We start from the raw sequence: 12,297 nt of genomic DNA on the forward strand, positions 1-12,297 counted from the left end.
GACGCTGTCCATGGTGCTGACTCCGAATGGTGTTTTTGTGTGCAATAACAAAGACTGCCTCGCTTTTACATGATTTAAACTTTAATTGCAGACTACAAATCCCTTTTTAGCGTGTTTAGTGTGTTTTCTTTATTTTGGTAACACAGAAATTATATAGTATTTTCTTACACACCAGAAACTCCTTTTTGTAATGAACGAGGTTTTGTATAATCTTCCACTGAAATAGATTCTTCCACTGGTTTGACCTTCTGCACAAATATTATAGGCTCTACTCAAGTATTGAATATCCACATCTTTTTAAATTAGCACCAAAATAACAGTTGGTGTCGCTGGAGACCACAAATATTCGTGTGGCTCCTTTCTTTCCACAGACTCCTCCTCTCCGTACGAAGCATCAGTAGTCCACCAGCGCTTTGTCAGAAAGTACACAAATGGTCACAAGACAGAGAAGGATTCGTTTGTTACTCACCTAAAGCGTGGGTATGTTCGCAAAGTATTAGCCCATTTCTTTCATTCCGTGACAGCGATGGGACGTGGAGGACTAACAGTCACGATTTGGATACAAATAATAGCCTTTCTTTCTTTGTGTGATCGGGCTACAGCGCAGCTATCGTTCTCCGTTTCCGAGGAGGTTGACAAAGGGACGGTTGTGGGAAATCTCGCTAAGGATTTACAAATTAATGTTCATGAACTGGAAAAACGGGATCTACGAGTTGTATCTGGGAATTCAAAGAAATATTTCGACGTGAATTTAAAAACGGGTGCTCTATATGTTTGCGATAGGATTGATCGTGAGGAGCTCTGTCCAAATACGGTAAAATGTGTTCTCAATATAGAAGCCATTCTGAGCCACCCGATGCATCTGCATCGCATAGAGGTCCAGATTATTGATATAAATGACAACGCACCATCTTTTCGTGAAAAAGAGAGGACTTTCAATATTTCGGAGTCTTCTTTTACCGGGGAGAGGTATCTACTCCCGATGGCAAATGACGCAGACACGGGCGGTAACTCGGTAAAGAGCTACAAGCTGAGTCCAAATGAATATTTCTCACTGGACGTACAGAGCGGCGGACAACACAGTGAGTCTGCTGAGCTTGTGCTGCAGAAATCTTTAGACAGAGAGAAACAGTCCGTTATCCACCTGACTTTAACTGCTCTGGACGGAGGAAAGCCTGCCAGGTCAGGGACATTAAAAATAGTTGTACATGTTATGGATATAAACGACAATGCTCCAGTATTTAGCCAACCTCTATATAAGGCCCAGGTCACTGAAAATGCTCTATTTCAGACATCCATATTGACTGTAACAGCTACAGATTTAGATGAGGGAATAAATGGTGAGATTATGTATTCATTTATTGAAAGGGGACATTTCAACCCTGAAACTGTGTTCTCAATAAACCCAGACACAGGAGAAATAACTGTAGCTGGAAATGTAGACTATGAAGAGAATACAGCATATGATATTCGTGTACAGGCAAGAGACAAAGGCACGCCATCTCGTAGTGTGCATGGTAAAGTGTTAGTGGAAGTAATTGATGTTAATGACAATATTCCTGAAATTATCATTACCTCTCTTATGAGCCCAGTTAAAGAGGACGCTGAGATAGGTACAGTGGTTGCTTTGGTGACTGTCACTGACAAAGATGGGGGTAACAACGGGCTCACCACTGCTAAAATTGTTGGGTTGGTGCCTTTTAAACTAAAGCTAAACTACAAAAATTATTATTCATTAACAGTCGATGGACTTCTTGACAGAGAGAGTGTTTCTCAATATAATGTCACTATCACAGCCATTGATGAAGGCACTCCACCTCTCTCTAGCACCAGTGTTATTCCTGTTCACATTTCTGATGTGAATGATAATGCACCTCTATTCTCAGAGCCTGTGATTAATGTATATGTGAAAGAAAATAGTGCAGTGGGAGCTACTATTTTTACTATAACTGCAGTTGATCCTGATGTAGAAGAAAATGCAAAAGTAACATATTCATCATTAGATGGTATTTCGAAAAGTATGCCTATAACTTCAGTTGTAAACATCAACTCAGACACAGGTGATATAGTCAGTTTGCAGTCTTTTAACTTTGAGGAGTTGAAAACGTTTCAGTTTAAAGTTCAGGCCACAGACTCTGGTGTTCCTCCGCTCAGCAGCAACACGACTGTGAACGTTTTTATTCTAGATGAGAATGACAACAGTCCTGCTATTCTTGCGCCCTATTCTGAGCACGGCTCCGTTAACAGTGAGAGCATCCCCTATTCTGCTGAAGCGGGCTACTTTGTGGCAAAGATCAGGGCTGTAGACGCAGACTCTGGATACAATGCGCTGCTTTCTTATCACCTGTCTGAGCCCAAAGGAAACAACCTCTTCCGGATCGGAACCAGCACCGGAGAAATCAGGACTAAGAGGAGAATGAGTGACAATGACCTGAAAACTCACCCCTTGGTGGTGTTGGTTTCTGATAACGGAGAACCCTCCCTGTCAGCTACTGTGTCTATTGATGTGGTGGTGGTTGAAAGCACAGCTGACATTCAGACTCCGTTCAGACATGTGCCTGTGAAGGAGGAGAGCTTCTCTGATTTAAACCTGTATCTGCTGATCGCCATTGTGTCAGTGTCAGCAATCTTTCTGCTGAGCCTCATCAGTTTAATAGCTGTCAAATGTCACAGGACAGACGGCAGTTTCGGCAGGTACAGCGCCCCAATGATCACCACCCATCCTGACGGGAGCTGGTCTTACTCTAAAGCTACTCAGCAGTATGACGTGTGTTTCAGTTCAGACACACTCAAGAGTGACATGGTGGTTTTCCCCGCGCCATTTCCACCTGTAGATGGCGAGTTGATCAGTATTAACGGCGGAGACACGTTCACCAGGACTCAGACTTTACCCAATAAAGAAAAGGTAAAAATAATATAAAGATAATACACATAATATACAGAGCTAGGACTTCAAGTTGTTGCCTACTCACATAATTTATTTCCAAAGCACCCAGCCAATTTAAGATTAACCACCCATTCCTTTATTGTATGACTTAAAGAAAATTATTATATTCTGAATGTGTTCTTCATTGCTCTCAGTTACTGGTGACCATTTAACAAGGCTCTTGTCTGCTGCAAAGAAAATGTAAGGACTGTAAAACAAATACTGTATATTTAACCTATTGCTCATTCCTCTTTAAAATTATTGAATGGGACTATTAAGACTATGTAGTCTTGCTAGAATGTCAGGTGTGTGTTTCTGTCACTTTTGGGTTAGTGGTAAATCAGTATGGATTTTGTGTTTTCTTAGTTTTAGGAAAACTCCCATGTTTTAATTAATCTGTAATATTTTTCATCATTTTCTTGTCTGTCTTACCACAAGATGTCGCTATCAGCTCATACAGTTGAAACACTTCTGTGCGACGCTCCTCCCTTTTTTATTTAAGAGAAAGGGTTAGTAATTCTTTGTTCGTCGTATTGTACAGAACACCCTCATTGCATTGAGAGGCTCTGATCTGGGTGTATCAATACCAAACAATGTTACCGCTGGAGTCAATTATTTCAAAGTCACTTGTCTAGCGGGCTATGAAAAGAATGCAACGACACAGGAATATTTTCCGGCATTGGATGTATTATTTTTTCCCTGCGTTTTACATATGGAGTGTCGCAGCAGCACAGATTGCATATTCGGTTACGGAGGAATCGAGCCCGGGTACCACTGTGGGAAATCTGGCGAAGGATTTACATCTAGATGTACAAGAATTGGAAAGTCGAGGTTTTCAAATTTCAGGACCTAACACGAGGTATTTCGAGGTAAATGTTAAGACCGGAATACTTCTGGTGAAAGACAGAATAGACCGAGAGGAGCTCTGCTCTCGCAGCGTGAAGTGTTCTCTGGAAGTGGAAGCCATTGTGAACTCTCCGCTGAATCTCTACCGCTTTGAGGTTAATATTTTGGATATAAATGACAACGCACCCTCTTTTCGGATTCCAGGAATTGTTTTGAATGTGTCCGAATCAGCTTTTCCTGGTGAGAGATTTACACTACCAAAGGCCTTCGATGCCGATGTCGGTAGTTATTCGGTAAAAAGCTACAAGCTGAGCCAAAATGAACATTTCACCCTGGATGTGCAGAATGCAGAAGAGCAGAGTATGTCCGCTGAGATGGTACTGCAGAAAGCCTTAGACCGTGAGAAACAACCAGTTATCAAACTAATACTGACGGCTGTAGATGGAGGAAAACCTCCTAAAACAGGCACGTTACATATCACCGTTCATGTGCAAGATGTAAATGATAATATTCCAATTTTTGATAAGTCGTTGTACAAAGCCACAGTGCCAGAAAACACGCCTCATGGTACAAGCGTAATTTCGGTACATGCTCGGGATTTAGATGAGGGTCTTAACGGAGAAATACTGTATTCTTTTATCAACCAAGACAACGATGACGATGTCAATAAATTTGCCATTAATCCCATAACGGGGGAAATTACGGTAAAGGGTGAATTAGATCACGAAAAAAATAATGCAGTCGAAATTCGGGTCCAAGCGAAAGACAAAGGGCCAAATCCAAGAGCATCTCATTGTAAAGTACTGGTTGAAATCACGGATGTTAATGATAATACACCAGAAATATCAGTGACGTCTTTAGTCAATGTGGTCAGAGAAGATGCACAACTTGACACAATGGTTGGACTTATAACGGTGAAAGATAACGACGCAGATAAAAATGGAGTTGTTCAGGTTAAAATAGTTGATTCTGTGCCGTTTAAAATTAAGAATACATACAAAAACCACTATTCATTAGTCGTAGACGGAACTCTGGACAGAGAACGAGCTTCTAAATATAATGTAACAATAACAGCGACTGACGAAGGGGTCCCGCCTCTTTCCGGCACAAGTGTTATTACAGTCCACGTCTCTGATGTAAATGACAATGCACCTCGTTTTAAAGAACCTGTGATAAACATTTTCGTTAAAGAAAACAGTCCCGTAGGCGCTGTTATCTATACTATGACTGCAGATGATCCAGATGTGGACGAAAATGCAAAAGTAACGTTTTCAGTTATTAATAATAATCATAAAAACAATGTAATAGGATCTCTTATAAACGTCAACTCAGAGACTGGAGATATAGTCACTTTGCAGTCTTTTAACTTTGAGGAGTTAAAAACGTTTCAGTTTAAAGTTCAGGCCACAGACTCTGGTGTTCCTCCACTCAGCAGCAACGTGACTGTGAATGTTTTTATTCTGGATGAGAATGACAATAATCCAGCTATTCTGTCGCCATATTCTGAGCACGGCTCTGTTAACAGTGAGAGCATCCCCTATTCTGCTGAAGCGGGCTACTTTGTGGCAAAGATTAGGGCTGTAGACGCAGACTCTGGATACAATGCGCTGCTTTCTTATCACCTGTCTGAGCCCAAAGGAAACAACCTCTTCCGGATCGGAACCAGCACCGGAGAAATCAGGACTAAGAGGAGAATGAGTGACAATGACCTGAAAACTCACCCCTTGGTGGTGTTGGTTTCTGATAACGGAGAACCCTCCCTGTCAGCTACTGTGTCTATTGATGTGGTGGTGGTTGAAAGCACAGCTGACATCCAGACTCAATTCAGACATGTGCCTGTGAAGGAGGAGAGCTTCTCTGATTTAAACCTGTATCTGCTGATCGCCATTGTGTCGGTGTCAGCAATCTTTCTGCTGAGTCTCATCAGTTTAATAGCTGTCAAATGTCACAGGACAGACGGCAGTTTCGGCAGGTACGGTGCCCCAATGATCACCACCCACCCTGACGGGAGCTGGTCTTACTCTAAAGCTACTCAGCAGTATGACGTGTGTTTCAGCTCAGACACACTCAAGAGTGACATGGTGGTTTTCCCTGCACCGTTTCCACCTGTAGATGGAGAGCTGATCAGTATTAACGGAGGAGACACTTTTACTAGAACTCAGACATTACCTAATAAGGAAAAGGTAAGATGTTATCCTCACAAACTAGTTTATAGACTACAGGTTTTTTAACTTTTGTATACATTGAAATTACCAACCCCTGTGGGCCCTAGGAAGAGTATTTTCTATTATTTGTCTCAGTAATCCACTTTTCCCTCTGTCTCTGCCTGCTGTGGCACAAGCGCTGTCCATGGTGCTGAAATTGCAGGGCCTGTTAAAGATTCTTTGTCACAATAGTGTGCTTGGTGTCCCCAAGTACTGTCCCACAGAGCACAGCAAAAAGCAGAAGTGGGTCATTCAGCCAAAAATATTCTTAGAAAAGGTATTTTACTTTACATTAATAAAGTAACAGTTGTTATAACTTCAAGTAGAATAAGAGTAAGAACAAATTTACTAAAACGACTAGTGGAACTCCCTGAAATGCAACAGTCAGTCATTTCTGGCGACCAAAAGCTCGGTATACAAACACTAAGCTGATCCTGTTACCTCTTGTTAACTCTCTTCATTGTATAGGTTTAATGAAAAGGTTTAAGACATGTAATTCAATGCTTAATATCCACTCACAGTCTATGCATTATTGCTCGCATTACTTGAATATTATGATGGAAAATAAGAATAAATTAACATATTAGTTAGTCAGTTAGTCAGTCAGTCACACTTTATTGTCCTGACAACATTATCAATATTACACTTTATATACATCATCACATAACAATAACAGACAGAAATAGGGCTGCTAAGGCTGCAGGTACCAAGTTTTTGCCAAAGCAAGCGTTTCTGCACCTCAGGTACCTGCACCCAGAGGGCAGTACAGTGAAGTGGTGACTGAGTGGGTGTGAGATGTGCTATTGTATTTGCAATCAGTGTAATGACCTTTTGGCGTTTTGTGCCAGAGAGCATTTTGAAGAAACAGGTGGAGCAGTAGAGCAGGATGGGTTGAACATTACTTTGGTACAACAGTAGAGGAGAGGGGGGGGCGACATAGAGTCCTTTGGGTTTATGGATGGCTGATAGTCTGTGATGGCTCCTTTTTTTGAATGTCCATTGTATTCTGGTCAAAGCTGAGTTTACTGTCCAGTGTGAGTCCAAGATATTTTAAGCTGTTTTGTTATCAATGAGGATGGGGTGCTGGAGTGACTGGGTACATATTACCATATCCTTTGTTTTCCTGACGTCAAGATGAAGGTGTTTACACTCACATCACTGGGTGAAGTGTGCAACAGTATTGTGATAGTCCAGAACAGAATGGTTCTCTGTGAGAAGGGCAAGAATGGCATTGTCATCAGTGTATTTGAGGTAAATGGTAGTGGGTGAGGAGCTAGTGCAGTCATTGGTGTACAGTGTGTAGAGAAACAACAACCCTGCGGTGCTCTGGTGTTGGTGGTGAGTGCAGGTGATGTTGTTTTGCCCACCTGAACAGCTTGTTGTCTGTCACTGTGCAGGAGATGGATCAGATGGGGGAGAGTGTTGAGTTGGTGTAGCTTCTGAATCATCAGGTGCTTTTGGATGGTACTGAAAGCAGAGCTGAAGTCCACAAAGAGGATCCTGGAGAAGGTGCGTGGAGGAGGAGGTGCAGCAGGCAGATCACAGCATCCTTTGTGCCCCTCTTGGCCCTGTAGGCAAATTGGAGGGTGTCCAGTTGTTAGTTAACAATCAGCAGGATGGTGTGTAGTATAGCTTCATTATCATAGATGTAAGGGCAACAGGGCAGTAATGACTGAGTTCTGTGGGTCTGGGTTTAGTTTTTGTTTTTTTATATTGTTGTATTATATATATTTATACAGTGTTAAATTTGTAGATTTAACAACGGCAAAAACGGACTTTATTTCAGTTCTGATTTTCCTCTGATTTACTTCACTCAAACCAGAGTTCACAACCAACGCTCCGTTTATAATCCTTCTTCTCTTCGCTATGTATTAATTAATAGAGTTTGTGATCTGTGGCGGGCTCGACTAGGTCTCAAAATTGTTGACAGAAAGCATGTTATTTTGTAAAAATCCAGAGAGACTGGTAGCCTACTGCAGTGTGAGACTACATGGGTCTTGTATCACGAAACGTCAGTTAAGTGCACCTGCTTACTTTTGAGAGGAGGAATTTATCAAAAATATCTGTATCTAACGTCAAATATCACAATCAATACAAACCGTCGGTAAGCTTGAAAGGTGGCACTGGAAACTCTGTAGCTTGCTCCTTCGCAGTCAACTTGTTTCACAGCAGTTAAGCTAGCCAAATAGATTCAACCCAGTCACTGGAAAAAAGTGTCCAAACATATTAAAACATTTACAGCAACTTTTCAAACCACTCCTGTAGCGTAACCCACCTCTCCAACGTTCATCTGTTAGCTTAGTTACAAATACGCGTAGCTTTTTTGCACAACATAGTTAAAGAAACTACTTCTGTGTTGTAATCGTAGACTGTATAAAAGGTTGTTATGTAGCCTCCTCACAGCGCCAAAGCTCCACCGACAGCAGCGCATTTAGCATAATGCTAAATAAGTGATTTACCGGCAAAACGGCGGTTGTTTGGAAGTGATAGCTTAACGTAAACCATCGGTGGAAAACAGACTTTGCTACAGGAGTGATTTGAGAAGTTTCTCTCCCTCAGAAGTTCGGAGCAGTGATTGTCAATGACATTCAGTGTACATTCAGAGCTCATTAACTTACTTAACGGTCGTATGTTGAAAATACAAACTCACCGGAGGTAAGCTGAGCTTCTTAGCAACCTGTCCGGTGAAATAAGTGCGTGTCATGCGGGTGTTAATGTAACAGAAATACAACTTGGTCTCAGTGAGTGCTTCTCATTCATTCCATACTGTCATCAACTCATGTAAAATGCAAGATGGCGCATCTTCTTCGCTCAATAACTGCTGTTGACATCAGCTCCGCGCTCAGTGCTGCCACTGATGGCCCGAAGCATTACTGCAACCTTTCTGTTAGGAGCTAAGGTTAGCTTTGGGTTGTCTTATTATGCATCCATGTTTGGGCCACCGTTGAGGACATTTTGGACCGACCTCGCATGGGTTCCTCTTCCTCCTTTTTCGGTTGTATGGCGGGTGGCAACCAACATTAAGTTGACTCACACGGGTTGTATTGTGTTTTTCATGAAAATTGCTGTCCTCCAACTGAGTAAGTCTTGATTTTGTTACTTTACGAACGCCTTACATCGTCTTTTTATTGCCACTTTCATCCCAACTAATATGAAATACTTCACTTGGCCCGTTGATGTGACATTTACACGTTATTATTACATTACACGTAATTATGAAACCTGCCTCCTTCAGCATGTGAATCAGCTTTTTTGGCCAACTGTGTTACACATACACGGAATTTTACTCCAGTTTCTAGTGGCTGTCAATGTGCTTACTCACAGATCCGCAATGTACAGGAAGATAAAGCCACATGGAGATAAAGCCAAAACAAGGACAGACAACTAAACATAAACATAGCCTATTATGTTCAAGCAAGTAGGTGAAAAGAATTGATACACTAGTGCAATGGTGGTTGTTAGTGCAAAGAAGGCTGGAATAAAAGGGCATATATGGGAAGTGTAGGCCAATAAGTTATATATATGCTAGTGGGTGGTTTTATAGTAGTATATGCGTGTATATATGTCTATGTATACTATATACAGCCTGCTTAGATTTACAGTAGAAAATGATGGATAGCACAGTATGTAGGCTACATGTAATTCCACAATCTACATGTTAAACTCTAATATGATTTGTAGTACACCCAATGCATTAGTGTTCAGGGTGATTGCATAGGGGTTGCTTTGTGACACTGATTTAACGGTTTATCAGAGTGATGGTTTATCAGTGTTCTGTGTCGCCTACCAGAAGAGAGAAGCTGGAACAGGTTATGTCCAGGGTGTGAGGGATCTGTAGTGATTTTCCCAACCCATTTGCTGACTCTGAACAAGCTCAGATCTGGGATGGAAAAAAAGTAAATGGAACCAGTGATAACATTTTGAAAGCCTATTGCTCCATGGTATCTGTTCATATCCGTCCATAGTTTCTGTGGCATTGCACTTGCTCGGTGCATTATTGACAGCAGCTATATAATTGTGGTGATGACATTGTGTCAATTCACTTTGGATGTTTAGTCTACACATTTTTGAAAGGTTATACTTATTTGTGTAAATAGTTCTGCATTGACATTAGCAGTGTCTTTTGTCTTACTGTTAGACAAACTGTTTCTCTTGAAGAAAAACAACTTGATATTTGGCTCTATCTGCCTTTCAAAACCCATTTCTCAGATAGATATTATCACAAGGCAAAACTTTTTAAGAAATTCTGAATTTCATAATGCTTTCCGTGTGTGTGCATACAGCTGTCTGACTTAGCTTTTCTTTGTATTCTGCAAAGATTTTAGTGTTACAGGCCCTGCACAATGTTCACATCCACATAGGTGTTTTCTTTAGTTTTTCTGTCCGATGAGCTCTCAACTCGAGTTGAATCTGTTTTTTATTTTTTTTACAGCAGACCTAGACATAGTTGGAAAAGCACAGGTGTAACTAATAACATTAACGATGGCTCTGTCTGTTCTATTCAAGTCTCCTCGTACACCACGACAGTGAGACAGTGATCCATGCAGCATGCGCAATGTCAGGATGCTGAAACCAAAGCAGTTACGGAATTCAGCCAACATTCATTTTCATTATTTACAACATGTGTTTTTCCTACTGTGTCCGTTTCAAAATGTCTTCTGTGAAAAAGGCTAATAAGAATGATAAAAGTGTATTTTAACCCACCAAGTCAGACGCAACGGGAAAGTGAGGGAGATGTCAATCAAGCACAATATGTACATGCCAACATTTTCTTTAGAGGGGGTCTAATTAGGCAAAATATGTGGAAACACCTGCGTTGTTGGATCATGGGTGCGTAGGGCTTTTAATTCTCTCAGGTTTGGAACTGTAGCTCTTGAGCCTTAAGAAACCCTCCATCTTTTTGTCAGTATTTGATTGTGCTCTGCTCATATTTGTTCAGTCCTGCAATCAACTATGTTTCTCCTGAGATATTTATCTCAGCTTCAGTCATTATCCTTCCTCTATTGTTTGTATAATAAATTCTACCCAGAGCAATTACTTACATAATTGTTTAAGTAATATTTTTATATATAGGCTTATGTTTTCAACTTATTGAGCCATGCTCCCTTGTCTTAATATTGCAGCTCTTAGAGACTATACTTCAAGACCTCAATGTATTGTGAAACACAGTTATACTTTTATAGGGTACTGTCTAATCATGTGTTACTAATAATAGATTAACACCTTGAGAAAAGGTTGGGTTTTTTTGCCAATATCTTTTTACTTTCAATACAAAAGATTTGTGAGCCAAGGATCCTGTGTTCATAGGCTATTCTCTGCTCTAAAAATACAACTGCTTTAAATATAAATGTAGATGTTCTTCATTAAAATACCATGCTCTCATCCTACAAATTCTGTATTGTGCAATTGGATCTACTAGTTCTATGTGTAATTCTCTTTACATTTCTATTTTTCTTACAACTGCCTGCTCCATTTCCCCCTTTTTATTTTGCTCGGTAATATCAAGATATTATTCATCCCAAACCTGCTCCTTTTTCTCTCCTTCCTCCTCCTCATCCATGCTGCCAGATCTCTTTCCCCTCCCCCTCCTCTTCACCAGCAATCCCTGAGAAGGGGAGCAGCTGAGAGAACTAACAGGGAATTAGCGTCCATCTCTAAAGACATGTGTGCTATCAGCTTTAGAGCTCTGTAAACACGATTTAATATATTATCATTAACATTCCTATGACCCTGATCCGCTCATACCGAATAGCGTAGAAGCGCCCTGTGTGTTCTGTTTTGATTGAATTTGTCAGTGGTTAAATCTTCTGTTTTATGTACATTTGTTATATCTATAAGCATTCAGTAATAATGTTATTTCTCTTAACTGGTAGACTGTGTTCAAATAATCTCGGTGAAGTTTAGTGCACTGTGCGCTGCGGTGGATCTATGATGCTTTGAGTCACTCAGACAATATGACCTCATTTCAGGGAGTGGTTCAGCACAAACAAGCATGGCCCGATCTGTCAAAGCTCCGTTCGTGTGGTTGGCTCAGTGTGATGGAGACTCGACCAGAGCTTTGTGCGCTCACACTCAGACTTTGCATTTTGCATGCGATGTGTATGGGCTGTGTCGCTTTTAAGTGGGTCAGCGTGTGATTTAAAGGTGGCAGCGCGCTACATGCGCCATCAGAATAAACCTGCGTTAGGCTGTTGCTTTTTTCCCTCCCCTCCGATACAATCTACGTATGTACAAGCTCTCCATACTGTGTTTCCTCAAACAATGCCTGGGGCTGCCTCTCTGCGTAAAAGTGGTTCAGTATGTGTTCTGTATGCTGCAGCT

The 12,297-nt window shown here is 41.1% G+C and overlaps 3 protein-coding genes across 13 annotated transcripts in view; all 3 read left to right on the forward strand.

Moving 5' to 3' along the window:
- The window catches only part of LOC122989820 (protocadherin alpha-C2-like), a 95,333-nt gene that overhangs the window by 54,556 nt on the left and 28,480 nt on the right, over positions 1-12,297 (forward strand). The window lies entirely within an intron of this gene.
- On the forward strand, positions 435-2,920 carry LOC122989833 (protocadherin alpha-2-like). The gene has a single exon (XM_044362850.1). The coding sequence runs from the start codon at positions 527-529 to the stop codon at positions 2,918-2,920; it is 2,394 nt and encodes a 797-aa protein (XP_044218785.1). The 5' UTR covers positions 435-526.
- LOC122990909 (protocadherin alpha-3-like) lies at positions 3,469-6,450 on the forward strand. Its single transcript, XM_044364482.1, has 2 exons — positions 3,469-5,955; positions 6,445-6,450. The coding sequence occupies exons 1-2, from the start codon at positions 3,568-3,570 to the stop codon at positions 6,448-6,450; spliced, it is 2,394 nt and encodes a 797-aa protein (XP_044220417.1). The 5' UTR covers positions 3,469-3,567.

This window comes from Thunnus albacares, chromosome 10, assembly GCF_914725855.1.
Source record: "Thunnus albacares chromosome 10, fThuAlb1.1, whole genome shotgun sequence".
Taxonomy (NCBI): Eukaryota; Metazoa; Chordata; class Actinopteri; order Scombriformes; family Scombridae; genus Thunnus; species Thunnus albacares.